The 20,077-nt window shown below is 46.3% G+C and overlaps 1 protein-coding gene across 3 annotated transcripts in view; it reads left to right on the forward strand.

Moving 5' to 3' along the window:
• The window catches only part of ATXN7L1 (ataxin 7 like 1), a gene marked incomplete at both ends in the record, with an annotated part of 213,476 nt that overhangs the window by 68,052 nt on the left and 125,347 nt on the right, over positions 1–20,077 (forward strand). For all 3 annotated transcript variants that reach the window (XM_080940377.1, XM_080940376.1, XM_080940380.1), the window contains one exon: positions 2,100–2,204. In XM_080940377.1, coding sequence (XP_080796503.1) covers positions 2,100–2,204 — 105 coding nt within the window. The remainder of the gene's footprint in view (positions 1–2,099; positions 2,205–20,077) is intronic.

Consider the following 20,077-nt stretch of genomic DNA (forward strand, 5'->3'; position numbering starts at 1 on the left):
GTTGTCCTGAAGATGACTCCAGGATCTGGCCTTAAACTCAGGGATTCAACTGCTCCTTCCTCCTGTGTGCTGGGTTTAAGATATGCACTGTCTAAGCAACAAGATTGCCCAGGAAAGGCGTGCAGAGTGCAGGCTTGCTGAAAGGCAGTCTTTGGGTTGCTTACCCTTTGGGTGGTTAACTGCCCGAGGCTCATCCTTCTGGCCTGAAGTAGAATTTGGGGAAACTCTCACAGGTCTGCTGGGGGGCAGTTCAGCAGAGACATAGGATGAATCTGATAAATAGGCTGCCGGGTGAGAGAGGAACTGGAGAGGCATGGCATGTGACCCAAGTGACTTACCTGGAGCCAGTCAGTGAAGAGTTAGATGCTGGACTCCTCCCCGGACCCTCCTACATCTGAATGTACATGAGATGTGGTCACAGGTTTCCTTGGAACTGGCCTTTATTTGTTTGACAGCTTTTCTGAGATGTAATTTGAATACCATACACATCCTCCACGGAAAATGTGCAAGTCCACAGTTTCCATGTCTTGCAAGTGTTACCACTAGCAATGTTAAGAAATTTCCATTGTCCTCAGTAAGCCCTCCACCCTATGGCCATCACCTCCCGCAAGCCCAGGGCGAGCACTTACTTGTCTGTAGATGTGCCTACTCTAGACATTTCACATAAACGAAAGCATGTGGAATGTGACATTTCGCATCTGCTTCCTTTTCCTTTGGTGTTCTCAGGGTCTGACGATGTCATAGCATGTAACATACCTCATTCCTGTTTGTAGATGAACAATGTTCTGCCTTTTGTTTATCCATTCATCAGTTGATGAACATTTGGGTTTTTACTTACTGCCTATTAAGAAAAACACTGCTGTGTGCACCCGTGTACACGTTGTGGGTGGACAAAGCCATTCGTGTCTGGGGGGGTGGGGAAGGGTGATGCCTGTCACAGATTTGGTTTTCGTAGTTGTTGTATGATTGCTTTACATCTCTGCTTCAAAACACCCAGTAGCTTTCCTTTGTTCTCCATATCAAGATAGACACCCTTACCATGGTCTGCATGGCTGTAGCTCCTGGTCCCTTACCGGCTTCACTCCTCACTGCCAACCAAAAAAAACAACAGCTGGCTCTAAGCTACAGAGTCACCTTGGTTTAACTTTTGATCCACCCAGTATTTACTAGAGGGACCTCTCTAATCCCTCATGCTAAGGCTTCAGCGGACCCACCTGTCTCCTGAGACTAAGCTAGACTCGCCTCCCAAGCTTTCTTAGGACCACATATAAGTTGTTCTGGCCACCACTGTCACCACCGCACCAGGACACCCAGTGTGGCTCTCTGATCCATGCCCCATTTTTCTGCCTCCATAAGCTGGAGGAGCAGCAAACCTCATTCTTGTTTCCCTGGCCCCTAACACAGTACCTGGCTTAATCAGGTACCCAGTGATTATGTACCAGATGAACAGCAACAAGACTCAACTACTGATGGTAGTGAACAGGCTGCTCATTCAGAGGATCCCTTCGCCCGTGGTATGTCTCTCAGCTGAAGCCAAGGTGGTTTCTCTTTTCTCCCCATCCCTGTTATTCCCTCTCTGCTCGCCTGAGGGAAACCCCACAGTCCCGCAATGAAGGCCAAATTGTAGCTTTGTCTCATTTTTGACTCAGGAGCCCCAACTCTGCTGACCAGGTTGGTAACTGTCACAGTTGAAATGAGGAGAGATTCCTGAAGGCCTTTGCTTCTCCAAAAACTGGGTAGCTATGTGGTGACAAGCTGTGTTCTCTGTAGTGAAGATGGTTGACTTCCTATGTGTGTCTTTTAAATAAAATTTTCCCAGGACTTGAGAGATGGCTCAGCGGCTAAGAGCACTAACAGCTCTTCCAGAGGTCCTGAGTTCCATTCCCAGCAACCACATGGTGGCTCACAGCCATCTGTAATGGGATTTTGGCGCCTTCTTCTGGTGTGTCTGAAGACAGCTACAGTGAACTCAAATACATTAAATAAATAAATCTTTAAAAAAAAAAGATTGGTTTGTAAAAAAATCTTTCCATGGAAGAGAGTCCAAGAGGAAACTGTATACCCTCTGAGATGTAATTGCTTTTCCCTCCCCCCTGCAGATATGCACCTATTTGGCCATTACCCAGCGCATGATGACTTCTACCTGGTTGTGTGCAGCGCCTGCAATCAGGTTGTCAAGCCACAGGTCTTCCAGTCGCACTGCGGTAAGTGGACTCCTGCACCTGGTGGATGCAAGGGCAGCCGACGACCCTGGGCTCCCAGCTGGGTGGCCTTGCTTCAGTCCAAGGCTGTGGGTACACTGGGGCTGCTGCCTCTGCACAGAGGACCTGCTAGGAGCTCAGTCCTCCCGTTCACAGGCTCCTTCCTGTCAGAGCAAACAGGAGAAAGCCTGTAGCAGGCCTTGGTAGATGGAACTAATTGGAAACCATCGCGCATCTTGACGGTGCCTCTGCAGGAGGGGAGAATAGTGGCTTGAGGAAGCTCTCACTCCTCCTGCATTTCTGCCATTTTCTCCCCCTGGAGGATACTCCCAGAGAAGGCTCCCCAAATTTTTGTGTGCGTGCACGCGCGCGTGCACACACACACACACACACACACACACACACACACACGGGAGGGCTGGAGCCACAGGTGGCACACTGTGCCTGGCATTGGACTCCCAGGATATAGGGAAACCTCTCATTCTGCTTGTCCTTTCAAGACACCCTTCCCCCTTTTTAAGTGTGCCTAAGAACTTGTTTTTTCCCTGAGTATCTTAAACTCCTGGCTGAGAGGCTGTGAGAAATTCCCCGAGTCCAGCAACAGCAAACCGTGTATGCCACTCAATACGGGTAGAAGTGAGGGCACATAAAAGCCGCGCGGCACTGCTGAACAGCACTCCGGCCTTAGTGAAGAAGTCATTTCATCCCTTCAGGTGGCTGTTTCCTTATCTTTACCAGGAGTTAGACCTGATGATTCTCACCGCTGTCACATGCCGTGAGCCCAGGACAGTATTTTCTAGTCTGATTTAACCATGACCCCTTGTGATGAGCAGGATCTGAATGTCCCTCTGCTGTTGTTTCTGTAACATGGTCAACATCACATCCGAACGAAAGGAGCAATTATAATGTCGAGCGTGCGTTTGTAGATTACACGCGTTTCCCCTTTCTCGCACTGTATTCTGACTTCCCCTACCCCTTTTAGTCCTTCCATGCTGTGATAAATAGTCATGAAACAAAAGGAGTGAATGTGTTGGGGTAGTCGAATAGCCGAGCTTTGATAATATGTGTCTATGATGTCTACATATAGATAAAAGGCTGTGTGCGCCAACTGTAGGTGTGGTTTACGCTTCTAATGAAGTAGGCAGTGGAGCCAAGCTTCGGAGGGCACTGTTTTGAGCTAGACCAAGGAAGAGAGGGGCTTCTGTAAAGCACTCTACAAAGGGCTCTGATGACAGGTGGGGTCCGGCTCTATATTTCTTTGTCTCTTCCATGAGGAGGTGACTTATGTGTGTACTGCCGTGCTGGTGTGTTCATTGCTGTCGGCGTGAGCACAGGCACACTAAGCGTGCACTCAGCACCAGCTGACCTTGTTCAGTGTTCTGTAGCAAATGACCCTCTTCTGACTCAAAGAGAAAAAAAGGGCCCACTTTTCTGAAGTGAACTGCCAGGCCCCGCAGTGATGCTACCGTCTAAGGTAAACCATCCAAAGTGTGGTAGCGTCAAGGAGGCCGCGCTCAGCCTGCCGCTCTGTGGAGAGCTGTGGAGTGTTGCCCCTGTGTGTTTGGTGATCGTGAGGACTCCGGGTCATCCTGTGCTCCCCGCCCAGTTGTTCATAGGACTGCACTGCTGCTCTGTGTGCTCAGCTGCTGCACGGAACACAAGGGCAAGTCCCAGCCCTGGGAAAGCTGACACTCAACCGTAGACCCATCAGAATTGTTACTGGGAATTCAGCCTGCAGGCAGCCTTGATGGGAGAATCTGGAAAGGGATGAGGATCTTACTGCCATACAGAATCCCCCTAAGGGATAGGGGCCCTGTCATCCGCGGAGGAGGCTTGGTGTAGCTGATGTACAGTCTCTGAACCCTCTAGCTTTCACTGCTGGACTTGGGACTCAGCCTAGGAAGAAAGCCAGTGCCGCAGTGGCCACCTGTTCTGAGCAGAGGCAGAAAATTAATTTGGAGCTCTGGCTTTTCTGACCTCATCACTCGAAGCCCCGGGCTGCACTGAGCTTTTTGCTCGACCAGCTGACCAAGAGCCATAGGAACACGACCACAACTCGGCAGACCGAGGCAAAGAAGTATCACTCCCTCTTCCAGTTGCGTGTTCCAGGAATAAGAAGCACGTGTTTCTCGGGGACCACGGCAAGTCTTTGGGGGAGCAGATGTGTTAAAGCTCTCCTCAGAGTTACTCCTTTATTTGATGACGGCCCTTGCCAGTTCAGGCTGCCGCGCCTGACAACAGAGTTTGCTTCCTCGCAATTCTGGAGGTTGCAGTCGGCTGTCAGGATGTTGGTGAGGTTTTTCTAGAGCTTGCCAGCTAGCTTCTTACCGTATTCTCACGTGGCAGAAAGAGGGCAAGGGCTCCCTGGAGCCTCATTTATAAGGGTACAAATCTCAGCCTCGAGGTCTCTACATCTTGTGATATAATTGCCTCTCAAAGGCCCCACCTTCTAACACCAAGTCAAGATTTCAGTGTGGGACTTTCCAGTGTGTGTGTGTGAGTGTGAGTGGGCACGCGTGCGTGCTCGTGCACGCATAGTAAGTCTCCAGTTGTAACAGTGTTCATGGAGTGGAGTTGTAAGTCCCCTGTTGAGCGCGTCTCCAAGTTGCCTGAGAGGAGTTTGATCTCCAGAACAAACAAGCAGAACTTCACTTTTCTCCCTCTTCTGGCTTTACGTTGTGTGATGGGCCTTGCTGTTTTCAGTGAGTTAATAAGAGTTCCATTGTGCTAAGTGCTGGGCAGCATGCCAGGCGCTTTGCATATCTTTGAAAACACAACCCTTTCAGCAGCCCTGTGGAGTGGGTGTGAATGTTACACCCATTTTGGAGTTAAGGAAGCCTGAGCTGAAGAGGTCTGGTGCTGTGTCCAAGGTCTCAGAGCAAAACAGAAGAGAGCCTGGTTTCCAGTGCAGGTGGCTTCTCAGTGAAAGAAACGCTCCTGTGCAGCCATTGTCCCCACAGCCTATCCATGCGAAGCCCCATGCACACTGCGACTGTATGAAGAAAGTGACTCACTGAGGGAGAAAACTGGGCAGGGCTTCAAGCCCTACCCACCAGGCTTCTCTGACTTTCCCCCAAGTCCACTACCAGAACTCTCCAGGATCACTTGAAGTGCGCACCTAGAGGAAATAACAGGCTTTGGAGATAATGCAGAATGACCGGTGACTTCCCTCAGGGTCTGTGCGATTGGGGGCTGGACGCTCATCTTTCTCTAGCTGGTTCTTCTGTAAGGTGGGTACTCTTTGCCTGCTTTATGGAGCTGTTGGGACAGCATAGCACGTGGCCTTGACCCTTGGAGTTCATTTGCTCTTCCTCTTCCTCTCTCCCTGGTGTCTTTCGGTGCTGACCCCAGTGGGTGGACCGGTGGGGAGATTTCCTTTTCCCTGCCATCTATAAGTCGTTGTTCACGGGCCACCTCCTATCATGAAATTGTGTGTCCGTGCCAAGAATATTCCTTTGCACTTCTGGATCCCGGCACCCTCAGATACTTCACAAAGGGTAAAGGCACTATCTTGGGTGCAAGCCAACATTCATGATCTTGGTGTGCAGATCACTGACTCTCCAGTGAAGAATGGAAGTGTGATTGTGTCTCTCTGTGCGTATTTTTCTGTGCTTGTGTGTGTATGTGTATGCACACATGGCTGTGGTTGTGGGTCCCTGTCAGAAGCTGGTAGAGGAAAACCATTTCTTATTCAGTACTCACACCTGATCTCTGCTTGCCACACCAAGCATGAGTTAATCTGATTCTTACCCTGGCCACCCAGTGTAGGTGTAGACCCACACGGTAAAGTTCAGTTTCTTAGAAGTGTCCTTCATTTTAGATAGCAATCACAGCAGTCCCAAGGTTACTCATGGTTTTGTTTGACTTGTGACCCTCACTTGTCCAATTTTGCTCTAATGACTCACAGAGCTCAGGGAAACCATTTGCTTATGTTCTCTGCTGTGTTCTCTCTGTCTCTGTCTCTGTCTCTGTCTCTGTCTCTCTCTCTCTCTCTCTCTCTCTCTCTCTCTCTCTTACACACACACACACACACACACACCACACCACACACATACAGTTTCTTTGTCTAGCCTTGGCTGTCCTGGAACTTGCTATATAGACCAGGCTGGCCTCCAACTCTTAATGATGTCATAAAGATGTGGCAGAGCATCACACTAACACATAGAAATGTGTAGGGTAAAGTCAGGGGTCCTGAGCACAGGTGCTTCTGTGTTGTAGAGTTGAGCTGTACCCCAGGCCTGTGACTACATTGACCCTCCCAGACTATCTCAGTTCTGTCTCTCGGGGTGTTTGTAGAGGTGCCATTGCACTGGCCTTTGGTGATAAGTACAGTCTCTAGCCCTGGTCCAGTGGGGCTGCAAACTCCAATTTTCTACTTGTGTCTGGTGCTTTTGAGCATCTGCCCTTATGCTGAAGCTGTCCCGATCTTAGTCACCTCCTCAGCATACACAAGGATGCTTACTCCCAAAACTCCAGGGGTTCTGGATGCTCTATATCAAACAACTGAACTCTAGAACCAAACATAACAAGAGGCTACCCTCCTCCCTGTACTTTGTTACCTGTCTCAGGTCACTACGGAAGTTACAAATTTAAGCGTCTGCCAGGAACTTGGGACAAAGTCCAAATATACACTTCCTCTGACATCACAAAGTCATAACAACAATACGAAAGAATAAAATGTCATCAAGGGGAACTCATTGAGTTTTGGAGGTTAGAATCCTGACTCACCCTTGCTAGCGTGCAGCTTTGGGTTAATTGCCTTTCATTTTGAGCATGTTTCTCCCCACCCATGACGTTAAGAATGACAGTTTCTACTCTGCAGAACTACTGTGAGAAAGGGAAAAGAAAGTGTATACTTTGCTGGCTCGGAGTAAAGAAATAAAGGTTAGCTTTTATTGTCAATAAAATGGGGCTCTTTTTTATGAAGCCGAAAGTTTCTTATGAAAAATGGGAAAACCACTTTAGCCAAGTGCTTCCTGTCCTTGCTCCCTGCTGTCTCGGGGGACACTGAGGTCAGCCCGTGGCTCACGCCTGTGATTCACTGCAGCTTCCTACCCTTGGAGACAGGAGTAGTCTGCCTGAATGCGATTACATCTTCTGGGGGCCTCGAGGATTGCACTTCGCAAATATTGGTTTACATTCTCACTGGGCCCTAGTGTCAGCTCCCAAGAAATGCCACGAAGCGCCAGTATAGCTCTGGGTCCCCTAACAAGAGTACCTTTCCCAGGACTGGCCGCCAGCTCTCTGCTGCTAGCAACTGGTGCCCCAGATGTGGGTAGTGGGTGTGACCACTGCTCCACAGGCTCCCATGTTTGGTGTGGCTTTGGTGTCATGTTTGCGCCACCCACCCCAGGGCATGTTTAGTGTTTTCAGTCAGCTACTCAGAGGTCAGTGATTCCAAAGAGCTTAAAGCTCCACAGGTGATACTGCTGGGATAAGAGGCTAAAGGAGACAGAGACGATTCGCTTGGCATTGGGATTTTGAGTCCTCTCAGCAGCCCTGTCCGTCTGTCTAGGCTGTCCAGCTCAAACTGTGGCTTGCTGGGGCCGGTATAGGTCAAATGGGACTTTTCTAATATCAGTGTGTCCAGATTCTTATTCTAGCTTTGACCCCGATTAGCTGTGTGACTTTGGCAGGTTACTCTGCCTTTCTGTACTTGGGTTTTCGTATTTCTCAGATGGGTGATAGTTTATCTTGTGTAGTGCCCTTTGATGCCTGAAGGGGGCGTGTTTGCACATGGAAAGCACAGTGATGGACCATGGTTTCCCTTTTAAACTGTTTATCTCAGGCTGGGGAGATGCCTTAGTCCTCAAAGTGCTTGCTATTCATGAATGAGGATGAGAGTTTAATCCCCAGAACCCACATGAACGAGCCAGATACAGGAATGTCTGCTGTAATCCCAGGGCTATGGAGACAGCTGGTGGAGCTCTGCAGCCCACTGGCCAGCCAGCCTCACCTGTTCAAAAAGTTTTATGTCACTTGAGAGACCCCGTGTTAAAAACAAACAAGCAAAGCAACGTAAATAGCTCCTTAGGAAAACATCCAAGGTTGATTTCTGGCTTTCACAAAACACACACACACACACATACACACACCAAAAACAACATCAACAACAATAATAAAAGCTGCCAATGAGTGATAAGCCTCTCTAATGAAGTTACTGTCCAAAGGATTTTCACTTGCAATCATTGCAGAGGGCGAGGGAGACCTTGGTGTTGTCACTGTTTGTGGCAGGGCTGTGGTGGTCCTAACCTATACCCAGAGAGAGTGCTGTGACCATGTCTAAGAAGGCGGCTGGTATGTGCTCCCTGGAGCTGTGTACAGGTCTGCACTGGACGGGAGGCAGGCAGTGGGTGAGTGGTTCTGTGATGGGAAACAATCTGTTACTGTTTTTAGTAACTCTGCTCTTAACTCATTGTGAATCTTGTAACTGAAAAAGTAAGAGGCAGAGCTGAGTTGGATTTGGGGACTAGGCTCATCCCTGAAGTTTTAGGGTTTGCTAAGTGAACTACTGAACGTGACTTCCAGGCCTTATCTGCTGTGCTGTTTGTGGAATAGCCACTGTTAAGGTGGCTTTCTGCAGGGCCTTTGACACTGGCCTTCAGTGGGGCTCACATGTGTGTCCTCTGTTGACTTTCCCTGGCCACCACCTGATAGATGTGAAGAGGAGCAGCGGTCTTCAATGGTGACAACCAGAGCATCTTCTGGCATTACAGTTCTCCTGGGGGACACGACTGTCCACATCTGAGACACAGTGCCATGAGACAGGACATCCCCAGTCATCATGCGACAGCCTGTACTGACTCTGTTAATATTTCTATCAGTAGTAAAGAGGTGTGGGTACGTGTGTGCACCCTAGTCCCAGAAACAGCTTCTATAGAATTCCAGCCACACAGCATCGACATTTCTACCTGCACAGAGCCAATCATCAAGATAATTTCCCTAGGTGCTTGTATTAAAATGTCTTTATGAAAACCAGAACTGTATACAATTATTACTATAATGCCAATAAAACAAAAGATGTTTACATTGAAAAAGTAAAAATTCTAAAGCCAGTGGCTAACTATACACATGGAATCATTAAGTTAAAGATTAAATGAATACTTTTAAAATTTCTTCTTTATGTTTTTATTATTTTGTGGGTGGCTGGGTATGCATGTGTCACGGTGTTCATGTGGACATTAGAGGACAATTTGCTGGAGTAATCTTGGCCCTATCATGAAGATTGGCTTTTCCAGCTTTGGGCCGTCTTACTGGATCCAAATGAATGACTTTGAAACATTAAAAAGAAAGAAAAGATCATCTCTGTGCCACAGATATATGCAAAGTACAAAACATGGCGTCATAGAAAAGTTAGACAAGCTGCAGACCTGGCCGCTTCTAAATTAAAATTAAAATAGAAGGCAGAAGGAATCCTGCAGATCTTGCAGGCTTTTGCAGCTGCCCATGATGCTCGGCCTGTCAGCAGAGAGCACAGAGCTCAGCGCCCCACCCATCAGACAGAAACAATCCTCCTTTGTCACTGTGCCATAAAAACATGGTTTAGAACCAAAGAACCTGGATGTCATTGACTAGACAAGAGAGGCCTGCACTCACCCACCCCTTTCTCAGGGAAGCTTTCTTCCCTTTCTGATGACAGAGTTTCGAATGCCCTTCACATAGCTGTTTTGCATGTTGATGTGATGCGGGAGAATTTAATGAAGTGTGAGCTACAGCAGAGAGCGGCAAAATAGATGAGTGTGGGAGCTGGCTCCTGGAGTGAGGCGCGGCATGTCCTGGCTGGCACCCTGTTCCTTCTGTGCACATCCAGATGCCAGCACTGGTTGGGGACAGGCAGCCGCCTGCCCTGCATTGCTACATGGGGGAGCCTAATTAATGAGGTTCCAAGGCTTCCTGAGATTTTTTTTTTTAATTCTGTCTCTCTCTAGGTGACCTCCAGTTGAAGAAATGACAAATCACATGTGCTTCTGAGCCCCAGAGAAAGTCAGCCCCTGCTGATATCAGTGCCCCTGGGCTTCCTGGGGCATCAGGGATATTGGCACCAGTTAATGAGTATGCCAGGGCTTCCATTCTGATGCTGCTGATTGCCACAGTACAGGGCCTAGTTTTGTTTTTTTTTTTTTTTTTTCTAATGTCAATTGAGTTAGATTTAATTTTTAAGGCGAATTTTATTTTATTTTATTATTGTATCATTAATTGTCATATGTGAAACCAGAATGTTTTCCCGCACCGGAGAAGTATAAATAACTAAAGAGAGTTTGTCATACTGGTAACATTAATTAATAGGCCTGACAAGACTGTGTAGACTTGTGCATACTTCAGATTGCTAAGATTCCTTTTTTAACTTTACTTTGATCATTGTATTCAGATCCCAGGCCTGGGGCGAATTATATCTTTTTTTTTTTTTGTTCTTATGACCATAAAAATACTGAGGTTTCCTTATCTCTTCTTCCCTGGGTCCTAGTAAAGTGCAGCCACACCGTATATCTTAAGAAAATCCTTGAGGTATATCTGAAGAGAGCCTCTCCCCCAAAGAGAGGAGGAGGAAGATGAACAGGAGGAAAAGGGGGAAGAGGAGGAGGAGGAGGAGGAGAGTGAGATATCTAAGGAAATAAATGGTAGTCTGACTGACTAGCATTACAACCAAAAGAATCTACCACTGAGTAAAACTATTTTCTTCTACTTGACAAGTGATCCTTGCCCATGGGAGACGAAAGCAGGGAGATTTTGAGTTCAAGGTCAAGTTAGGCTGCTTAGGGAGACACCATCTTAAGCAAAACAAACCTGAGTTCTGGACTCACCACTGTTCAAATTTGGTTTCACGTTGGATTGAGAACGTAGCATCTAGCTCGTCCTTAACCCCAGCTCTTCTTACTTACAGAAGGAAGCAGAGACAGTAGAGCTCAGGCCTTACAGAGCACTTACTCCGCGCTAAGCATTTCTCTGCCTTACTTAGCTCTGTCACCACCCTAAGGGACTTTGGTTGCCTTCTCCTTCTCTCACGCTGAAGGAAGAGAGACTGGGGGCATTGAAGAAATGTGTGCGGGATCAAGAGAAGTAGAACCAGACTCCAGCCTGGCTCCCTAGAGCATGTTCCTCTGTGTACCAGCTGAGGCTGGCTTCCAGACTCCCAGGAGCACCACAGATGACCTGTGGTATGAGAAGGTCATCTCCATTCCTCAGAAGACAGACGTGCGGAAGTCTCGGGTGCTTTACTTTTGTCAGCACCTTTCTAGGCTATGATGCTGCCTGCTGGTGTGGGTGTGTGAGAGGAGATGGGAAATGGGTAATCAAGGACGTATGTAAGGTTGGCTGCAGCCTTTGAATTAGACCTTTAGACACCAGAAGGAAGCATGTAGAAAAGATGACATGTGTCCCCTGTGCTCTCTCATCCTTTCTGCCTGCTGGGTCTTGCTGACCTGCAACAAATAAGTGTGCCCACGAGACCCACAAGCAATAGAATATTCCATCTTCAATGAAATACCCTTTTATGTGTCTCCGTGAGGTTAATAGGACTGATGCAAATAAGCTTAAAGCAGGTGCAGAACAGCAGGCTCTTTGGACCTCAGAGAAACCCAGTCCACCTTTAACTGAAGAAAGGCTTCTGGGTCTGGAGAGCCGGCCCGGTCAGTAAAGTGCTTGCAGTGACATCACAGACCTGCACGGTCCAGTGAGACTCAGCTGTATTCCCTGTACTGGAGAGCTGGAGACAGGTTTATCTCTGGGCTGACTGGTGAGCACGCCTGGCTAATTATGAACTCCAGGCTAGTGAGATACCCTGTGTCCAAAAAAAAAAAAAAAAAGCTGGGAAGTATCTGACTTCCACATGCATACATGCACACATGTGTGGGCACACATGTTCTAGCACACACCAAGAAAATGAATGACCTTCTTCTCAGAATTTCCCAAGGGTCCATTTCTTGAAACTGGAACCTTCCAGGTTTTATGCATTCATGTGTGTGTGTGTGTGTGTGTATGTGTGTATTTTATTTAACACCAACTGTGTGCCAAGTGTTATCTCAGGGGTAGTGAAGAGCCTGAACTTGTTGAGTTTGTGATCTGGTACGCTGTATAGCATGAGTATACAACACAGAGGAGCTGGCACAGAGGGTCTTTCCCAGCAGAGAACATAGCAAGAGGGGTTCAGGGCCACAAGAACTGTCATGGGTGCCACTATCTGCAGGCTGTTTTGTTTTGTTTTTATTTCTGAGTGTGGCTGGAAGTCCCTGGAGTGTCTGAGCTAGGCAGAGATGTTCATGTGATTCATGTTTTTAAGAAGTCATTCTTGCCAAGGTACCATGTATCCTGGGAAACATAGGACTGATCTTCTGCTCAGTGGGGGGGGGGTCTAGACGCTTACCTGGACAGGGGAGAGAGAAAAGGGTGGGTGACTCGATTTTATTTTGGAATTATACTGACAGGACTTGCTGAAGGATTTGGTTCCCTTGAGCCAGATTAGTTTGGATTGGGTAGGATTGGATTGGGAATGGCAGGAGTGAACATTCAGTGTTTGGTTAAAGGGGAACAGCCATTGGCCATTGATTCGGCAGGTTGGAGATGTGCAAGCCAAGAGAAGAGTGTGTTACATAGTCTTGTGTCCAAAACTAAGAAGGTAGGTAAAAGAAAAGAAAGGAAGGAGCTAGGCTGGCCAGCTGAAGTTGTAATAATCCCTTTATTTGTCTTGGTATGTTTGTCCCCAAGTGCAGGTGGCTTTATATTTCCAACAGCCATAGACTTCTGTCTAGATTGGAGTACCCTAAATATTTGCTCTGAGCTTGTGGTGAGCCACTAGTCAGCCTGTCACGTGGCACCTCTGTCTCTTGCCTCCCCTGCAGTAGAGTCTCTGTGCTGGACAGAGTTTGCTGAGGGCTGATCCAGTGCCTCAGCATCTGTGAGTGTCAGCATGGAGCACATTTGTTGACTTTTGGAAGATGCTAGCAAGTGTTTGTGATAACCAGGTAGATAGATAAAAGGAAGGATTTCTCCAATCACAAAGTGCCCGAGGCTCCCGCTGTTTCACAGTGTTGGTATTTAGGTTGGCGATTGCAAATACTTTTCTTCTCACATGTGTGTACACTCATTCGCTCATGTACATACCCACACGTGATAATAGGAGTTTCCGGGCACCAGGAACTCTGTTGTGGTCACTGTTAGATCCCCTTGAGGCTACAGCATGACTCACTGGGGAAAAGCACTTGCCTCCAAGCACCATGACTGAGGTTTCCTTTCAGGAACTCACACAGTGGAAGGAGAAGGACTCCAGAAGTTGTTTTCTGACCTCCAGGCTGCTCTGTGGTGTGCACAGGCCCATACCAAATCAATTGGTCACGTCATAAAAAAAGTTAAGTCCTCCACGTTAACGCAGTAAGTGCTGGATTTAAAAAGTCAGTGCTCAGTAGATTTAGTTTTCAAATGATTCTCAGGAGAAGGAAGACCGGCTTGCCTGTGCAAGCTAGTGCAACCCGTTGGAAGATCTGCTAAATGAAATAGCCGTCTCTGTTCAGACACAGTTGGAAAGGCTGATACAGGACAGGCATCCTTTCCGTTCCGGGCAAGCGGTGGGAGCCGCTACTTTGATCTGTGACCACAGCTGGTTTCTGGAGGGCTGTGTGCTGTAATGTGACCCCTGGCTTCTGACTCATCCCTGGCACGTCCGTCCGCACAGTGCAGGCTGCTCCCTCACTCCATTCCTCAGTGCTGAATTGGGGTAACAGTCATCGCTTTATTTAAATCCAAGTAAGAGTTTCCAGCGCTGCTTCAAAAGGTTGTTTTGGAATTGTCTCCATCCTCAGCCATGGGCACAGCAGCACCTCCCAGTGTCCCTTCCCTGAAAGACCAAGTCAGTGAACAGAAAGCAAGATTTGCGGGACACGTGTCCTCAGGAAGTGGTGCCAGACCTGACTCCTAGAGTCACAAAGCAGCTGTTAGGGTTTTAAAGCAACAAGCGAAAGAATATCCGTCTCATGGTGGAAGGGGTCATTCTTACCAAATGCATCCATCCATCTTACCCAGAAATAACAGCAGCTCTTCCAGGAATGCATCGTTGTCCTAAGGATGTGCTCCCAAATGCAAGCTCATCTTTTCTGGCAAAGCAAAGACTGTTTTCCTCCTGGACAGGGTTCTCTCTGTGGGGAGAGTTCTCCATCCTTCCAGCCATGTGCGCTGTACTTTATGAGCAGAAGGGTTTATAATAATGGTCATGGTTACACACGATCATCACCTCACACCCTGATGTCAGAACCTCACTCATGGCTAATCTGCAACAATCCACAGTCTGTTTTCTTCTAGCAAGGTCACTGACTGCTTCCCCCCAGCAGCAATGCATTTTAGACACCATATGGAGGCCGGCTCTGGGGTGCAGCAGAACCTTCCAGGCTTTCTTGGCTGGAATCCAGCCTTTTGGATGTCGGGTTTGCCTTTCTTTGCCCCTGGGAAAGGCTGACGGGGCATTTCACAGTGAAAGCTCCCCTAGAATCATGGTGGCACCGGAATTCACGGTTGTGTGGGGGCCTTCCTGATATTCTTGCGCAGGCAGGCGCTTCTGGGACGTGAGTGCAAATTGGGGAGTGCTGCATAGGAGACACTTGGGAAATAAATGGGTGGGGGGAGTAGCTGTGAGAGCAAGTCAGCAATTTCACTGACGAATCCCACGTCCCATGAATCCATCATAATTTTGTTCCAGAGAAGGCACTGGGGTCTTTTTCCTACAACACTGGAACCACAGACTCTTGTTGAAGACGGGGTCCACTCCCCTTGTTATGTATTTGTTTATTTGCATTATTGGTACTTAGCTCCCCACGCCCCCCCCCCCATTATTTCTTTCTGAGCTTCCTCCAGGGGTGCATTTTCTAAGGCACCTCTGAAGTGGTTTTCTGCTCTTCTGTGTCTGCCTTGGCTTAATTTACAATCATCTGAAATGAGGCCTTTCTCACTAAAGATAAGCTCCCTAACCAGAGGGCCCTCTGGCACACGTCCAATTAGCATGAAGTTTGCACTGGCTGAGCCCTAACCCACTGACCACTTAGCTTTCAGTTCTGGTGGTATCTGGTGTCATCCTAATGGTAGCACTATTTCCAAGTTCATGTGATAGAAGCTTGCCAGTGTAAGTAGACAGGGCCTCTGTTAGGATTCTACCTCTTCAGGCTAGCTCCCTGCCATACTCTTTAGAGGCCGTGATGTTCACCAGGTGGGACTCTAAAGTCTGTTGATAGGGAATCTCCAGTTCTTGTGCTCAGCCTTTGTTCTCTGAAGAGGGTGATAGAAAGGAGGGGAGTTCAGAGAGGCTTGAAGACCAGTGGGGAGGCCAGGAGTGGGGCTGCTTCCTGAAAGCCACCCTGATCTTCCATGTAGAACATGAGAAACAGCAAGACCTTCACTACCTAGTGCATATTCTGGAGAGCTTTGGATGGTTCTTGTCTTCTTTTTCAACCCATCACCCACTCCAGCTTGTCCACAGAACTCGCAGGCCTGTCATTCATATAATGTAATTCTACATGCATCCTTTTTGTAATGTTTGGATTCTATCATCTATATACCTCCTCCTCTCTCTCCTTCCCTGTGTGTGTGTGTGTGTGTGTGTGTGTGTGTGTGTGTGTGTGTGTGTGTGTGTTGCTAGGGATGAAATCCAGGACTTTGTACATGCTGGGTAAACCGTAACCACTAAAATACACCTTCACCTCCAGCTGTGTGTTTTGTTTTTTGTTTTAATATTTGACTAACTGTGGCTGGTACTGGAATCATGTTGGGCGGGCAATGTCTTTATAAGAAGAAACCATCCATCTAATTTGGGCTGCTTGAAGTAATTTCATGGGCAAGTGCCCTGTTCTCTGAGACATGTGGTGCTGTGTTTTTCCTGTGTATATTTATGCAGCGGTCTCAGTCACTGTTCCATGGCTGTGAACTGACACCATGACCATGGCAAATCTTGTAAAGGAGAATATTTCATTGGGGCTGGCTTACAGTTTCAGAAGTTTAGCTCATTATCAGCATGGTGGGCACAGGCCGACGTGGTGCTAGAGAAGGAATTGAGAATTCTACATCCAGATCCATGGGCAAATGATAAAGAGAGAACTGGGCCTGGTTTGGGCTTTTGGAACCCCAGATCCTACCCATAGTAACACACTTTCTCCAGCAAGGCCACACCTATTCCAATAAACCCACACCTCCAAATTCCTGTCAAGTAGTACCACTCTCTGGTGATATAGCATTCAAATATATGAGCCTATGGGGACCATTCCCAGTCGAAGCACAACAGTCTTCCTCACTTGTTTTACAGAAGTTCTTAGCTCTGTGAAGGAACAAACCACACACATTGTTAACTATGGTATTTTCTTGGTTCCAGGATGGCATTAATCTATAAGATGCTCAATTAGTTGAACAACTCCTTTCCCCAGGTGCCAGACTGGACAAACAATATGTTTGTCCAACCAGGATTAGTGAGACATATTGAGTATAATATGTCTAAATAAGACACAGTCTGGACAATGTACCAAACATAGCTTCTTGTGCTATAGGACAAGGCTGTGATTTTTCTTTCCTCTTTAGGAGTCACCCTCCTTTTGGGCTAGAATTTAGTTTAATGTCAAAATGGTGAAGCTATAAAGATCTGAGTTTCCTGTTTCTTGTGATACACCTGATAAATACCATGTAAATTAACCTAGTCCCATAGCAACTAGACCACACAGGACAAAATCAGTCTGCTGCCAACTGGTAATGTAGGTGTGTGGTTTTAGTTTTCAATCATAAAAGGAATGAGGGGGAGGATTTTAGTATTGTTTTACTCTTGATGTCTAGTTTAATTTGTGATGGTTTAAAAGTATTAACTATGATAGTCTGTTTATAGTGTGCTATGTATATATATACTTTCATAGTGATTAGCAAGACTAGGGGCAGTTTCTATAAATGACTCCTGTGTGACTGGAAAATGTACACAGCTCTCATTTGGGTGTAGGGTTAATTAAATTTGTTACATTGTTCGCATGTTCTATGTCCTCCCCATGTTTTTGCCTCTCAGACTACAATTTCTGGGAAGGGAGCTGATATCAGTCTCTTATAGTAGGTTGTAAAATGCTACTTTTTCCTGCAACTCTGATGGCTTTGCTTTAGAGTTTTGAGGCTGTTTGGTAAAGTGCATATAACCTTAAGTCAAATCTTTCTAGCGGTTTGTGTTTTAATAACCACTAATTTGCCTTTGGTTCTGTTATCTGAACTCTCCAACCATCCTTTGGTTAATATGTAGTCACCTCATTTATCTCTATTCAGTCTTTTATTTTCAGTTTTTTATGTTATTTTGTTTTTGTTGTTCCTCCTATAGGCTATACATTTAGCTTTTAAAAGAAGCCCAACAATGTCTTTTAATAGGTGAGTTTTAGCCATTTATATTTATTGTGATTGCTTAATATACTTGTACTTGTTTTTCTCTTAATTTGTATTCATTTATTTTTCTTTTCATTTGCCCCCATATTTTATATTTTATTTCAAAATTTCTATTTATTTAGTGATTATTATGTTTTATTATGCATATTGAACTAAAGGACTTTTTTTTCCTAATAAAAATTAACTTACACAGAATCTTTGTCTTCTCAAACAGCACAAAGGTGTTTGTATATTTTACCACTTAGAATGAACTGTTAATTACAACCTAAACCATTGGCAGTGCAGTGTCAAACTTTTTACTCATGGAAGGATTGGAGACACAGGGATTAATGTGGAAGGCCTGAACTTTTTGCTAATTCACTGTTTTGTAAATGTAACTTTTATTTTCCTGTTACAGTTGTCATCTTGGTGGCTTACTGACTCCATCTTTAATCTAGGTTTAGTCCTGGAATCTTCTAGCTTCCATATAACCTAATCTAGGCCTAGAATGTTCTCAGCCTTGAGACTTACTTCTGGGTAAACTCATCCTTTCTTGTTTTTTCTAAACCCTTATTGGCTTGTTTAACTCAGCTGCTCTGGCTCAAACTCCTCTTCAAGGTGAATGAACAATCTAGTGCCTTTCATTTTCTGACTGAATCGCTCTGCTTGGTCTCATAGTAAGTTTGGTAATATGTTCTATTCTTCTGGTTCCTTCTCATTCTCTGGCATGTTCTGTCTTTACCTGTGTCTTGTTTGTTCGTTTCTGCAACCTGACTCTGTAAAATTGCCCCGGTAAATCTTCTTCCTTCCCCTTTTCTCTCTCTGTACCACACTCTTTTAAGTACCCTCTGTTTCCTGTCTGTTCCCTTGAGAGCTGGGCATAGCCTATCTCTGAATTATTCTGTCAGATCTTTCTCTGATTTATCACTTTGTCTGCCACTCAGTAAACATCACTTTCAAACACGGAGGCTTCCTTCTTCAAACTAACTTCACTTCCATTGTCTGTGATTAAAGTGTGTATTAAGGGCATGTCTGTATTCCAGCCAGAGGGATGAAAGGTGTGTGCTTAGGGCTGAACCACACCACAACTAGAAACAGATGTTTTCTGTTTTCAGTAAATGATACAAGCTTGGGGCTCACAGTGTGATCGAATATCCTGCAGCAGTGTTTTATACCTTGACTTATTTGGGACATCTCTCAAATTTAGAGTGATACACTTATCCATTCATGTCACATGAAAACTTATCTCTCAAGTTCCTTTTGATATGTATCCTTAAAGTAGGTTCGTTATTTGCAATGGTTCACAGTGGGAATACCTGAAAGGCTCTTCCATCCTAGCACCTGTTTTCCTGTACTAGGATCTCTATCCTAGATGCACATACAGACCCATGCAGAATCCTGTTAGAACATAGATTGACTCAGCAATACCTCCCTTGGGTGATATGGTGCTTTTACTCCCTTGACTTCACTTTACGGAGCAAGGACTGGGAGAGCTAACTGCAGTTGGGAAAGTTGGGGGTTTTAATTCTAGGTCCGAGTTCCCTGATGCTTCCCTGATCCTTGGCACCAGATGAAACTTTGTGCAATGGTTTGGGGTTTGGCATGATTTTCTTTAACTTCTCTCTTTATGCTTGGCAGAATCCCCACTGTCCCCCTTCCAGCAAAGGTCCCAGTGACAGAAAGCGAGTGTTCTTCCAGAACTCTGCATGACCTTCTGCATCCATTCCTGCCTCAGCTGAGGTCTGATCAGACTCTACCAGTCAGTGCCCTGAGCTTGCTCAAAGCTGGGCCAGGCTGCCTAGTAAATGTATGTTTAAGACAAGCTTTTAATAGAGATACACTTTTAAATAGTAACCAGGAACAAGACTCACTTCTCTTAACGGGAATCCATTTATAGGACTCAGCTGTTGAGGCTCAAGGGTAGCATTAGGCTTAAGTTTAATCTTCTGTATACTGTAATTTACAGCAGCAAAGGAAGCACTGTACGCACAACTGCTTCAGTCATTTGCCATGATAAATAACTATTGCTCTTGGCGAAACAGAAAATGCTATCTCTGCTTCCCGCTTATGAATATTGAATTGGCCCAGGCAGGCGTGTGCTGCACAAGTTTAAAGGGGACATTCTCTGATCGGTTATATGACTTCCTGGCCCCAACTGTCACTTTGCTGCCACACACGCCAAGTTGGCTCTCAATCCAGGTGGCAGTGGTGTGGTATGTTTCTGGTGAGCCTTCACAAAGTTCCTGTGTTAATCCTAAGTGGAAAGCCTGTTAAAGGTTGCCGCTTTACAGGGTGTGATGGGCACTGTTAGAGATGTTGGAGCTGAGGCAGGGAGCCACCATAGAGGTCAGGGAATTAATTATCTTGGGTGATAATCTGATGCAGGAAAAAAAAAAAAAAAGAAGTGTGGATTTGTTGAATTTCTGAAGGATGTTAATAAAAGGAAAAGAAATCAATGGGGGGTGGGTAGGAAACAGTAAGACAAAGGGGAGCTACTCTTGGGAACCCAGAGCCTCTTAGTT

This window comes from Micromys minutus (genome assembly GCF_963924665.1).
Source record: "Micromys minutus genome assembly, chromosome: 1".
In the NCBI taxonomy this organism is placed as follows: Eukaryota; Metazoa; Chordata; class Mammalia; order Rodentia; family Muridae; genus Micromys; species Micromys minutus.